At 44.3% G+C, this 14,723-nt stretch overlaps 1 protein-coding gene and 1 pseudogene across 1 annotated transcript; both read right to left on the bottom strand.

The window, feature by feature from the left end:
• Window positions 1–12,275: 12,275 nt before the first annotated feature.
• LOC147898954 (pentatricopeptide repeat-containing protein At2g33680 pseudogene) lies at window positions 12,276–13,463 on the bottom strand (annotated as a pseudogene).
• Window positions 13,464–13,626: 163 nt separating this feature from the next.
• LOC147898953 (pentatricopeptide repeat-containing protein At2g33680-like) lies at window positions 13,627–14,363 on the bottom strand. The gene is made up of 2 exons (XM_087378153.1): window positions 13,721–14,363; window positions 13,627–13,637 (listed from the first exon to the last, which is right to left on the bottom strand). The coding sequence occupies exons 1-2, from the start codon at window positions 14,361–14,363 to the stop codon at window positions 13,627–13,629; spliced, it is 654 nt and encodes a 217-aa protein (XP_087234279.1).
• Window positions 14,364–14,723: the final 360 nt, after the last annotated feature.

Here is a 14,723-nt window from a genome sequence, read left to right as displayed (position 1 = left end):
ATAGGAGACGGTCCCATATCGAGGCATCATCACCGATCTCCTAGTCCATCACCGTCTACCTCGAGTTCGACTTCTGTGTCTTCTTCTTCCTTATCAGATAAACCATCCAGGAAAAGAAGAAAACACAAGAAGTCTAGAAAGAGAAAGACGTCCAAAGAGACCAAGGAATTTAAAGAGGGAGGAAAATCTGTCAAGTTTATGACCTACAATGGACAGTATGGTCATACAGACAAAGCATTATAGTTCATCAGACAGTTTGATGCTGCATTTGGTACAGAAAAATTTTCAGAATCCTCCAAGTTAAGAATGGTCAGTTTGCACTTGACCGCAACAGCTAGTGCATGGTGGAGTGCACAGACCACAGATGGGTCAGCCCCAAGGAAGTGGAAGGACTTCAAGAAAGCCTTCTACCAACAGTTCATGCCTAAACAGTTTAGAGACCATGTTCTTCAAGATTGGGACAGCTTGCACATGGATGCAGGAGATACAGTGGATGGGTACAACCAAAAGTTTTGGGATGCTTATTTGCAGGTTGCACCTTTCAAAAAGATCTCCAAAGGCACCCAAATGAGAAAGTACAGAGCAGGTCTCACTCCAAGAATTCAGGCAATAGTGAATGCTTTGGGGGCAAAGAATATTCAAGACCTTATGCATTCAGCCTCAGTAGCGAGTCTTGTGCCGCTACAAGATCCATCTACAGTGCCATCCTTGCATGCAGGACGTGCTGATAAAAAGAAAACTGATTTTCCAAAATCAGAAAAGAAAGAGTACCCCAAGGCTGAAAAGAAAGGGTTTCAGCCTCAGAAGCCGAGGGGTACTCAGTTTTCAAGAACTTATAACGGCAAATCTCTATTCACCCTTGAACAGATAGCGGAATTCCGTAGAGATGGGAAATGCTTCAGGTGCGGTAAAGAGGGGCATGTGGCTGCCCAGTGCCCAGAAAAGCCTTCAACTTCGAAGGGAAAAGAGGCAGAGAAGCTACGAGGACCGCAAAATCCAATGGCGGGGGGAATTCCTGACATACTGGGTCATGCTTTGAACCCAGAAGAACGAGAATTGCTGCTATCATGAGGCAAAGTTAGAGACCAGCAAGCGCTAATTTTATTTGATCCAGGGGCTACTGATAATTTCATATCAGAGGACCCTAAGGCTGGGAATAAAGACGGAGGAGTTAGGCAGGGCTTTGGATGCCGATCAGATGTTCTGTGGGAATCCTGTGCCAGTTACTCCCTTGATAGGGAAGCTCTGTCTTGATGTTCAGAGTTATGTGGATCAGGAAGACTTCTTCATTTCTCCACTGAAACATTATGATGTAGTTTTGGGAATGCCTTGGTTTCACCGCAAGGCAGTGAAGTTGACTCTTCCTGAAAGAGTGCTGGAGTTTGTGCATAGGGGGAAAAATCAGCGTTTAATTGCCAGAAATAAAGGGGATACTATCCCCATTGTATCTGATGTTTCATGTGGTAAAGCAATAAAGTCTGCAATTTCTGCGTACATGGTTTTTGTAAAAGAAAAAGGGAATGAAATGTATGCTGAAATGAATGATGCAGACAAAGATAAGTTTCAGCTTCTTGTAAACTTTAAAGATTGCTTTTCTGATACTTTGCCAGGGGAGTTACCCCCAGAGAGACCAGAAGATCATCAGATAGAGTTAATGCCTGGTAGTGAACCACCAAACAGACCACCTTATAGAGTCAGTGCGACTCAGAGAGAGGAGATTATGGCTCAGGTACAGGAATTGCTGTCCAAAGGGTTGATTCAGCCCAGTTCATCTCCTTTTTGTTCCCCTGTACTGCTAGTACAGAAGAAAGATGGTTCATTCCGTATGTGCGTTGATTATCGCGCAATGAACAAAATGACCATCAAGAATAGATTTCCTATTCCGCGCATTGATGATGTGCTGGATCAGTTAAATGGAGCTTCAGTTTTCAGCAGGATAGATTTAAAGAGTGGCTATCACCAAGTGACGATACAGCCTCAAGATGTGCACAAGACAGCATTTCGCACTACATTCGAGTTGTATGAATACTTAGTGATGCCTTTTGTGTTGATAAATGCTCCAGCCACATTCAATAGAATGATGGATCGCATCTTCCGGAAGTACAGGCATTTTACGGGTACTTTCTTTGATGATATCTTAGTTTTTTCTAAGACAGAAGAAGAGCACAGAGAACATCTTGCTATAGTGTTTCAAGAGCTGAGAAATCATCAGCTCTATGCAAACAGCAAGAAAAGTGAGTTCTTCTTGGAAGAAATCCACTATCTGGGGCATATAATATCCAAGAATGGGATACAAATGGATCCAGCGAAGATCCGTGCCATTCAGGAATGGCCAGAGCTGAAAACTGTGCATGAAGTTCGAAGTTTCCTAGGCTTGTGTTCTTACTACAGAAGGTTTATCAGACATTTTGCTGATATCGCAGCTCCATTACATGACCTTACTAAGAAAAATGCAGCCTTCACATGGGGATTATCACAAAAGAAAGCATTCAATACACTCAAGGAGAAGTTGACTACAGAGCCTATTCTTGTAGTCCCGGATCTTTATCAGTCTTTTGATGTTGATTGCGATGCTTGTGGAGAATGTGTTGGGGCTGCATTGCATCAGAATGGTCATGTAGTAGCCTATGAAAGCAGGAGACTTCGAGATGCAGAAAGATATCTAGGAATCTATGAGAAAGAGTTATTGGCTGTAATTCATGCCATCCATACATGGAAGCACTATCTTTTGGGTGCAGATTTTACTGTCAAGACAAATCACCAAAGTCTAAGATACTTTTTGACTCAGACTAAGCTTTCTGAGAAGCATATGAAATGGGCAAACATGCTGTCAATGTATCATTTTTAGATTGTCCATACCCCAGGAATTCGGAACAGAGTAGCAGATGCCTTGTCCCGAAGACCCTAGGTCAATAATGTGACTATTGCTTATCACCAGGACCTGGAAGGCATGAGGGAGCAATATGCTCGTGATTCAGATTTTGGTGAAATTTTACAGCAAATGCAAGAGGGGCAATCCACTAGTTACTATACCCTGAAAGATGGGTATTTAATGAAAGATGATTGCCTATACATCACCCAGGAGATGAGGAAAAAGATTTTGGGGGAATGCCATGCACCTCCCTATGCTGGACACAGAGGAATTACAGCAACCACTCTAGCACTAGAGAGGTATTTCTTTTGGCCAGGGATGCGGAAAGATATACATCAGTTTGTTACTGAATGCCTTACGTGTCAGAAAATGAAGTATGATAGACGGAAGGCACCTGGCCTACTTATGCCTCTTCCCGTGCCTCAGGCACCATGGGAAAGTATTACAATGGACTTTATTTTTGATTTGCCGAGATCAAAGTTAGGGAATGATGGGATTTGGACTATCATTGATAGATTAAGCAAGCAAGCTCATTTCATTCCGGTTCGCAAAACCATAAAGGCAGATCATATGGCTAAGCTGTTCATGGCACAAATTTTTAAACATCATGGTATGCCTAAGTCCATTGTTAGTGATCGAGATCCCAGAATGACCAGTCTATTCTGGAGAGCTTTATTTGATAACATGGGGACGAATCTGAATTTTTCTTCTTCTTTCCATCCCCAGACAGATGGTCAAAGTGAAGTAGCAAATTCTACAGTTTTGGATATGCTGAAATGCTACGTGGGTGACCAAAGTTCAGACTGGGAAAAGTACCTACCGTTAGTAGAGTTTGCTTACAATAATACAGTACATAGCTCTACAGGGAAAGCCCCTTTTGAGGTCATATATGGGAAGGTGATTTTGCCACCTATATTGAGGACCAAAGATGAAATATTTGCAGTTGATCAGTTTGTGAGAGACCTCCAGACAGCTTACAGCCAAGTCTGGACAGCAATTGGAAGGTCTCAAGAGAAACATAAAAGAGCTGCAGATAAGCATAGGAGACAATTAGATCTCAAGGAAGGGGATTGGGTACTTTTGAGGTTTGAAAAAGCTAGGCTCCGCAAGTTTAAAGGCAAACAGAAAGTGTATGCAAAGTTATCTCCCAGATACTATGGCCCTTTCAGGGTTACAGAAACAATAAATGAAGTTGCATACAGATTAGCATTGCCAGAGCATTGGAGGATTCACAATGCATTCCATGTGAGTCTTCTAAAGAAATTCCAGGGACCAAAGCCTACAGAACCAGTATCAGAGGATCCACCAGAAGTGGATGAGCTAGAGGAAGTCCTTCAGCCAGAGCAAATTGTCTACCATACTGTACGTAAAGGCCCTCAGGGTAAGCAATTTTACAGGTATCTTGTAAAATTCAAGAACTATACGGCATTAGATGCCAAGTGGATGGATGAAGACATGTTATCTGATCATCCACAGCTTTTGGATGTTTACAAGGAAGCTTTTCAGTTGAGGTCAACTGAATAGAAGCCAAGGGGATGTCACCACAATGTAAATATCCTAAGTCAAAGTGTAGTTGACCATTTATTTGATCATAATTAAAGAGTTTTAAATGTGTTAATTATGGTCAAAGAGTTATTTTAATGGTCAAAGGATTGACTACGGTCAAAGATACTTGACTCTAGTCAAGTAAACCTGACTGCAGTCAGAGAGTGTTGACTTCGGTCAACAAGACTTGGCATGCGCCAAGAGGGTTAGTCAAGTAAACCTGACTGCGGTCAGAGAGTGTTGACTTCGGTCAACAAGACTTGGCATGCGCCAAGAGGGTTAACCCCAGTTAACCAAGATGTGCCAACTTCGGTTGGAGAGACTTGGCTATAATTAAGGCGCCTCGACCCTTGGTCAAAGCTCTTTAATTATAATCAAGAGTGTTGACTCCAGTCAACCAGAGAATATATATTTTTATTTGTATATATATTTGTTTAGATGTGCACATGTGTTCAGTGGGGACGCCCACCGTGACTAGGATTAGTGCACAGTGTGTTATTTGCATGCAAAGCGCTAACAATTAATGGGTACCATGGTGGTGCGCTTTAATTAATTGTTGCAGGTACTAGGAAGGATTATTTTTCCTAAGCGTAACGGGAGCCTGACAAGCATCTAGGAGGCGGTTCGTGTGACCGAGAGCTTTGAAGACTCCAGAATAGCCCTTAGTGGCATGTAATAGGACTTAGTTTAGATTCTAGACAAGTGGCATGTTGCCAATTTGAATTGAGCTTGAAGCTCTTGTAATAAAGTGGATTATTCACGTTTTGTAACGTGGAGAGATTTTCCAGACAGCTCTACGCTGAACTTCTGTAACAGATTTTCTCTCATGAATAAAGACCTTCGGGGGGGTCCAGCCCGACGTTTTGTCCTGGGCCCTAGTGCATCTTCAGAGAGAGGGAGTGAGGGAGAGCTTATGAAAGCATAATTTCTGTCGTTTATGAGTGGAAATGGCTGTCTTTCAGCAGCGAGTCAGTAATAGGTGGCACCTTTTGCGAGGATAACCATGATTGACAATTGATAAAGTTTACCCATCATGGGACCATGTGCAAAGCAAGGGTTAAAGAAGTCTTCATCCTCCAATCACCAGATGGAAAGCAATGGTTGAGTGTGACACAAGGAGAAGATACCTGCCAATGGTAGTTTTTAGATAGAGGGTGGGCAACTCAGTTCAACAATACAAGAAGAGATTTCACCCAAATTTTTCTGAAGACAAGGTGAGAATCTAAGGAAGCACTATCATCAAGTATATTGGGCTTCTCCTATCTCATATTCATTAAGGCGTGGAGTTATTCTTTCTCAAGGCTTTGGATGAAGCTTATTTGACAGCTGAAAGGGTAGAGACAAAATTGGGCTCCAAAGTCTGGTCGTTCCTCCCAGTCTAACCCATCAGGCTCTTCCAAGAACTCAAACAAGACATCAACAAACTCTCCTCAGGTTGGAGGTAACTCAAGGAAGTGGTTACTCCCTACGGAGTATGCAAAGGAAAGGAGAAATAAGTTTTGCAATTGCTACAATAAGCTTTTAGGAGTAATGCAAGGCAATGCGATCATTGAAGTAAGTGTAGAGTAAGTCCATCCTCAGCTCTAATTGATGATGAAAACTTTTCATTGTCATGGATCTTCTCCTCCAAGTGGTCGACATTGCTCATCACTATTGATTTGTGAGCATCATCTATGACAATGGGAATCCAAAGAAATTGATCTCAGCCAACTTGGTTGAAGGCTTTGGGGCCTCCAACACAAACTTTGACGATGGAGTCAAAAGAAACTGATCTCAGCCAACTTGGTGAAGACTTTAGAGCTTCCAACACGAAGTCATCGTCATCCATGTATTGGGATGATGATTAAGGGTGCAACATGAAAAATGAACAAGCGATATTACGCAAGGGTTGCTATCTCAACTTTTCAAGCTAAAGCTTCGTTTGACATGGTTGAAATGGATCGTGGAGACTTGCTTTTGGGCAAAACCTAACAATCAGCAATATATAGAATATGTCCAAGCTAGTTAAGCGTGAATATGTCATAGTAGCTAGTCTCTGCTATGCGTGATGGAGTTTATGGTTTTCAATCTTATGAGTGACTATCGTGAGATTGAAACTACCCTATCAGCTAGATTTAGATGCTCGTTTGGAAGAGACTAAAATGAAATCGTTTAGACTTCACAAGCAACTGTAGCTTGAATGAAGAGATTTTAGACTACTTTTTTATTAGCCTTCTCCTTTAGTGCTAGCCTTCGTCATGGTTGAGTTTGCCCTTCACCTCCAGAGTGCTGACAGAAACATAGTACGAAGACTTTGCATAAATGGATGCTCAAGTATGTGTGGGTGTGTGGATTTGTATGTGTGAGAGCATATTTTTATACTATGGTCTACCCCCACTCTTGGGCGTTGATGATGTCAGTGGGGATGTCATAGTAGCTAGTCCCTACTATGCGTGATGGAGTTTATGGTTTTCAATCTTTTATGAGTGACTATCGTGAGATTGAAACTGCACTATGTTGTGTTTTCAGAGGATGAGTTTGAGAGTGTTCCTGGATTAATCTAGGTATATACTCCTTGCACTCCTCATTTGGGGGCTTACAGGTGGGGAGGTGACCTACAGAACTTTGAAACCCCCTCTCACTGACCCACCGTTAGCCAATACCCACATGCTGATGTAGATGCTCTGATTAGCTCCCATGGAGAAATGCTCTGGAACAACGTCCTCTTTCATAGGTCGTTTAACGTGCAGCTCGTACTCCTCTAGGTCTGACTCCATGCGAGCAAACCACCCCGGTATTAGGACAATCTAGGTGGTACCAAAGGTCAATAGCATGACTATCCTTGATCACAAAACCCCCTAAGAATTAACCCGTCTTCACTTTGTCAATTTCTACCGCCAAGTAACCCACCTAAACAATGAGATCCTAGTGGCTGATCCACACACATCTCCAAGGCCAAGTGTACCTCTAGAAGTCTTGGAACATGAACTCTAGATGAGCTCTCAAGTAGGCAATCCTCTGGTGACGGTATACTTGTAGATGTTCCCGTCTCATCAAGTTCACCTTCCAACAACCTGTAACTGAGCTTAAGAAGCACCAAGACTTCCCTCTCTGAATGTATGCACAAATATTATACATACCAATGAATCCACGCCTTTGTGTGCTTGCTTTGAAAACAAGCCAAGTACCTCATGGAGGCGCCCATAGCATCCCTATGTAATTTGTAGCGCCAAATGTTTAGTGTCCCTGCATCCATTTGACTCATAGACACCTTCATGCAAATGATATTAGATTTGTACCGAGAGCAAACTGAGCAAACATTGATGTCTTTCACCTTCACAAAGGTTGTTGGCCCCTTTGGCTCTTCAAAGCATCTCTCAATGTCAGATATATACACCGGTACACCAAGACCTGCATATCTTACATCAGCAACACTCAGGGTTGTCATCAAGAAAAGTTCCTTAGTTATTACCACATTTGCTGCTGGTTTTGACTCCTCTGACTCTTGCAGCAGCCAGCAAGTTTTGGGAGCAGAAGGAGCAGCACTAGCCTCACCTTTGGACCTACAACCAGGAGGCAAAGCAAGGGAAGAGTTGCTGCAGACTGAGCTCTTCTAGGGCTGGAGCCTTGGCTGTCTTCTAGGCGAGCAAGGAACTGAGGTCTTTGGATGGAGAGTCTACATACACTCGAGGTGGAGCACGCGGACTCAGTGTTCTAGAGATATCCGGCAAATAGTAGAAGTACCTTGTGGTAAGATCAAAGGACCATGCTCTGGTGGGACTTTTGATCTATCTCTTTCGTATTGTGTCAATAGATTTGGACGGAAATATATTCCTTTGGTGGTTTCTATATCTGGCTGGATCATTGTCTATTTACTAGTCTACACATCTATTTGAAGCACATAAAGTTAAGAAGTTTGTGATTCCAATCCCCACACACACCGTGAGCTCTTGGGCTATTCTATCAGTCTTCTGCTGTGTGTATCCTCTGTTGGTCGATTTCTAACATGCCGACTGTTGGCCTGCAACCATGGTCCTTACAAACCCTTTAGAAATCCTGCAGAGCATGCCAAGCAAAAGCCTAGCAATTTGTGCCGAATCCGTCTGTTGACCAACTGCTAACAGTTGATCCCTCACCTCCTTACTCTTGTTGATGTGATCCTCCACCGTGCCCCCCTCCACTTCATGTTGTAGAGTTCCATTTCTAAATCGAGGATCCTAGCCACGACGATGATCTCATACAGCCTGGTCTGTGTTGAAAAATGCCATGTCTGCCAATTGAATGTGAGGGAGGACTGAGTCTGCAGTCGTGGCAATAATAATGGTGAGGGCCTCTGCATCCCACAGTATCCAATCCCCAACTGCTACTGAATCCGCTGGTGTCACCAATCCCCCAGTCGCTTTCTTTATATCCTGTGGCCTTAGTTCCACTCCTCATTATCTCCCAGATAATCCAAGCCACCAGGTGGCTCCAGATCTTCATCTTCCAAAGAGGGTAGTTGCTTCTCTTGAGCTTACCCAAATTCCCCAAAACTTGGAAGGGGCAATCTAGTAGCTATACTGAGAAAATGAAGGGCTTAGGAAGTGTATGGTTGTTTGAATATGGATCAGGCAAGGGCACATGTTCCTCAAACGTAGAAGTTGATTTGTACAAGCTGAACTGCGATCTCCTTTCACAATATTCACCTCGAGCTTCCAACACTTGTGAGTCTTCCCTAGGGCTTTGATACCATGTTAGAAAATAATAGAAGTGGAGGCTGCTTGCTATAGCCAACGCTCCTCCGAGCGGAAGATAAACAAAGAGTATGCCAAAGAATCCAAATCCAGATGACTGCGAATAAGTCAGCAGTAGCTTGGAGCAGAAGATGCAGTGCACTGCAAGAACGGTCAAAGTGGACTGTCAGAACCAAGTGGACTGCAAGAACGGTCAAAGTGGACTGTCAGAGCCAAGTCATAAGGCTGTAAGCAGGTCTGCAGATCTGCACAGCATTCAGGGCCACATTGGAGCAGTTTGGAGCTGATCTGCAGGTCAGGGCACAGCAGGAACAGTCAGCAGACAGGCACTTATTGCAGGACTTTCACTGGCAAAAGATCGCAGGCTTTGGGCAACTTTGTGTCTGCAACAGCAAGTCCGGCCAGTCTGTAGAACTACAGACTGGGTTCGGCAGTTTTGCAGGCTTTCCAGCCCTTTAAAAGGCTTCCCAGCCCTGGGGCTGATATAGTCTACAAAATCCTTTATTGTTGGCTGTCTACAAGGGCAAGAGGGAGGCTGAGGATAGCTTTGCAGACAGCCTGCAGATCATGTACAGGGTGAAGAACAGTACCCTGCACTTAGGGTTTACAGGTGCTGCAGTTCCAGAGCAGCAAACGGATCTGCGGTTTGTGGAGCACTCATCTACAGGTCTACATCAAGAAGAGCAGCAGCAAGGAGTGTCCATGGGGCACCACTACGCAGCCCACTGAGGCTCTAGGAGAGCACAAAGGCTGAGAGTTTTTTGAAGGTCCCACGAGGAGGTAGGCAGTCCTGGAAGTTACAGGGGCCCATATCTAGGCAACACCCTGCTGCTAAATAGTGGCACACGGTGCACTCATTTTGTATATGGGACAATATAGATTACGTGGCAGCCCTGCATCTTCTTTCAGCTTTGCCCCCCGCCTGGCAGTCCACAGGTCCTCCATAAGTCTCTGTTGGCACACCTCCCCCATGCTCTCCTCGTTGGGGGCTCACAGGTGGGGAGGTGACCTAGATAACTTGAACAGGTTATTGAGATAGATCAATGTTGGGTCAGAGAGCTTATCCAGATTTTGTTAGAAGCTAGCAAGACTTTGACACCATAGTATCCTGACAGAATGGTGAAGCATCAGTTTTGGTGATTGTCTTTTATTTTGGCATACTGACTTCAAACGTACTATTAAACTTTTGGTACACTTTGTCAAAGAGTTATTATATGTCATCAGGTGCCACATCACCAAGGCCTATCACCGTACATATCAACAAGGCCAAACACTAGATCATGTCATCAAGGCTAGACCCCTAAGGGATCATGTCATCGATCCTAAGTATCGATTTTCGGATCCCATTCCAGTTAATGCCTCAGTAATGAGGATGACATTTTTATGAACCATAGTTAGTTCAATCAGCATTGTAGAGTCCATTTCAAAGTCTCACATGCCCTTCATTGCTCACAAATGAGCTCTTTACACAGGCTACAATGCACAGTGAAGACAAGAACATCAGCAATGATCTGACTCTATAGTAACCATGCAATCTTTGAGACAGGTCCAAAGAGACTGAACTATTTTCAAGAACATCTACAACAATGCAATCTTTTAGACATTCCTGAGAGACTCAGGCATTTTCAAGAGCATCTACAACTACAACAGGCGAGTTTCAATCACCATGCAGGCCAATCTCAATATGAGATTCATGAGGCATAACAATAAAAGCATGACAAGAGTGTAACTACCTTCACTTACAATAGCTCCATAGATCTTCCCTCGCATGTTAGTGGCAAGCCTGTTAATGACCAAGACAGAGGCTAGGGCTTACCAAGAATCGCAGCGATTGATGGATGCCAAGCCTAAGGTAGACGACCAAAGCAAGCACGCAGAAATCTCCCAGGTGTTAGTGAAGCCAGATACAACATTCGTAGCAAATATTCAGCCGGACTTACGGAAGAGATTCCAGGTGTCTCTAAGTCTGTTTTAATTCAAAAGAAAGGGATGCCATGGTCTAGGACTACTTAGAGAACCCATAGGCACAGTCAAGGCAGGATAAAAGGGCTTTTAAGAAGACAATACAGCACCATCAAGACCACGAGAGGCTGCAGAAGCAACAGATTGGAAAAGTAGATCAGAAAAGTTAAGAGTGTCTCTTTGGCCAAAAGTCGACACGTTGACTTTTGGGCCTACATTGACCAATTTGATCAATGGCCGACTGTGGCCAGGCAGACCTGGCTGACTTGTGGAGGGCAGCAGCTCTCATAAAGGGACCATTAGCCCCCATTATTTCAACATAAGCTTCCAGCAACTTTCATCAGCAGCTCAGATTCAATAACTCTTCAGTTTTCAGCAGATCTCCCTCCACAGTCAGCCTCCAAGTAGCCTCTGAAGTCAGCAGGGGATTTTCAGCCCTCCCCAATCCAGCAGCCAACTGTCTACGGCCTCTTCACTAAGGATCATCCCCAGTTTATTCAATGGCCACCAGCAGGCCTGGCTGACTTGTGGAAGGTAGCAGCCTCTATAAAAGGACCATTAGCCCAGTATTTCAATATAAGCTTCCAGCAACTTCCATTAGCAGCTCAGACTCAATAGTTCTTCAATCTTCAGCAGATCTCCTCCACAGTCAGCCTCCAAGTAGCCTCTAAAGTCAGCAGGGTACAGATACTGACCCCTGACTCTCAAGAATCACTGGATTGTGTTCGGCCACACGCAACTCTTACAATCAAAGGACCATCAAGTTTTGTCTTACCAAAAAGTTTGTCATGGCCCAGCATAGTGGACTCCATTCCTGAAAACAACTGCAACCTTGCATGTCTGCAGATGAAGCTTTGCTCTTCTTTCCTTGATAAGAGCAGTTGTCTTGTGACAATCATCAGAAACGACGCAGATCATTCACATGGGTGTCTTCTCTGATTAGTGCACAGGCGACAGCCAGCTACTCAGTATGCCAACAATGCGAATTTCCTTTTCAACATTGCATATCTCGAACAACACAGAATCCAAAGCAGGCACATTCCCTTCCTCCATTTTGAAAATAAGATCTGTCAGCCTTGCATATGCATCTTTGCTTGGGGACGACTCCTTTTCCCCACCCCAAAGGTATGCAGTGTTCCACTAAGGTCCATCCATCTGTTTGCATCATGCTTCAGCATTTAACTTCATTGCACGATCTTATCACGGTCCTCCTGCATGTGAGCATCTGCATAAATGTTTGCCATCAACACATATGCTGCAGAGAGTTTATGATCTACTTTGATCACATGTTCAAAGGCATGCCTTCCAACTTCTACATTCTTACACTTTAGACAAGCAGCCAAGATGGCAAGCCATACAACAAGATTAGGTTGGAAACGCATCTTCTCCACCATCGCCAATGCCTCATCCACTTGGCCTGCACGGCCAAGGAGATCGACCATGCAGTTATAGTGGTCAATAGTCGGGATGAGACCATACTGTTTTCTCATAGCTTTAAAATAGTCCCGGCCCTTGTTTACTAGACCTGCATGACTGCATACAGTGAGAATACTGAGAAATGCAACCCCATCTGGCGGAATGCCTTCCTGCCTCATTCCCTCAAAGAAATGAAACACATATCCACTCTCTCCTTGGCGAGCATATCCTGCAATCAACGCACTCCATGCTACAACATCCCTTGTACACAAAGCATGAAACACATGCTGGGCATCATTCATGCTTCCACATTTGGCATACATGTCGATAAGACCAGTTGCCACGATTGCGATACTTTCAAAACCAAGCCTGCTAATTTGAGAATGCAGTTCCTTTCCAGTTTCCAAAGCTGCTGTATTGCCACATGCTTTCACGATGGCAACAAAGGTAGCACTACTTGGTGACAAACCTTGCTCTTGCATTTCTGTGTAAAGTATAAAAGCCTCTGCATTTTCTTCTTGATCAGCATACCCCAGGATCATGGTAGTCCAAGTAATCATGTTACGATGAGGCAATTCGTCAAAGACACGCCGTGCATCCTCCATGCATCCAGATTTTGCATACATATCCACCAAGATTGTTCCCACAAATATATCTGAGTCAAAGCCACTCTTTACTACTCGGAAGTGGATGGCTCTACCTTTCACCAGGGATCCCAATTTTGCAGTTTTCCCATTACCTTGTTTCCCCACTTCCAGTGCTGACTGGCTACTGCAAGCTTTTAATACGCCAACATAGGTTCGAGCATTCAATTCGACACCTTCCTTGTGCATCCGTGCATACAAAACTAAAGCCTGTTCACTGTCTTCTTGTTCAGCATATCCCAGGATCATGGTAGTCCACGTAACCACATTACGGTGAGGCAATTTGTCAAAGACACATCGTGCATCCTCCATGCTCCCACATTTTGCATACATATCAACCAAGGTTGTTCCCACGAACACATCTAGCTCAAAACCACCCATTAAAGTTTGGGAGTGTATGGCTCTACCTTTCAGCAAGCAATCTGTTTTTGCAAGTTTTCCGGGGACTTGCTTCCCCTCTTCTAGAGCTGCCAGGCTACTGCAAGCCTTCAATGTGCCAACAAAAGTTCGAGCATCAGGTTGAACACCTTCCTGGAGCATCCGTGCATACAATCCCCAAGCCAACACACTTTCATGATGCTCAGCGTACCCATTGATCATGGTATTCCACGTAACCACGTTACAATGAGGCAATTCGTCAAAGACACAGCATGCATCCTCCATGCTTCCACAATTTGAATACATGTTCATCAATATGTTTCTTACAAACATATCGGACTCAAAGCCGCTTTTTACTACTTGGGAGTGGAGGGCTCTACCTTTCGCCAGGCACCCTACTGTCGCAAAATTTCCATCTACTTGCATCCATTCTTCCAATGCTGCCAGGCTACTGCAAGCCTTCAATGCACCAACAAAGGTTCGATCGTTGGGTTGGATACCTTCCTGGTGCATCTGTGCATATAGCTTCAAAGCCCGTACACCCTCTTCCTCCTTAGCATACCCCAGAATCATGATGTTCCATGACACCACATCATGCTTTGACATGCTGTCGAAAACATGGCGAGCATCCATCATGCTGCCACGCTTCGCATATGTATGCATCAAATTGTTTGTCTTAAGGACTGAAACCTCATTTGTACGTTCCTCCATGGGAGTATGAATTGCCTTACCCTTGTTCAATTGAGGCAACCTCTTCTGAACAGCATTTCCATCTCTGCCAGCACCAAAGGAATGACTGCAGAGGGGCTGCCTATATATAAGCTGTGAACCCATAACGCAAGCAAAGAGCTATCTTTCCATAATCCAGCAGACATGACCACCTCAGGCTAAACAATATCAAGTGCGTGAAGAGCAAGCATGAAAACAAAGATGGTCATTGCGTGCGAGTAGTGTAACGCTGCTCGAGAGAGTCCACTCCACGCAACATGAAACTTATAGAGAGCTCTCAACTTGACGGGCTTCTCAGTGTGCGCTGTGCTTCTTCCTTCCCCTGATGCGGTTCATTGTGATGAGCCTCGATCAAAAGTCCTATGAGGGAGGGACAGAGCCTCGCTTGTGAGCCATGCTGCTCTTGCTCCATCTCCCCCCTCATAGGCTCAACAATTCGGCGTGAATATTCGTGCGTAACTATGC

Source organism: Dipteris shenzhenensis, chromosome 8 (genome assembly GCF_047967505.1).
Source record: "Dipteris shenzhenensis isolate YYH24624 ecotype China chromosome 8, Dip_SZ_1.0, whole genome shotgun sequence".
NCBI classification, from domain to species: Eukaryota; Viridiplantae; Streptophyta; class Polypodiopsida; order Gleicheniales; family Dipteridaceae; genus Dipteris; species Dipteris shenzhenensis.
The sequence above is the reverse complement of the archived record's forward strand: the minus strand, read 5'-3'. Positions and strand labels throughout refer to the sequence as shown.

What these genes read in the sequence shown, in the direction of transcription:
- LOC147898953 (XM_087378153.1), bottom strand. Translation starts at nt 14,363, where the DNA reads ATGGGTTCACAGCTTATATATAGGCAGCCCCTCTGCAGTCATTCCTTT.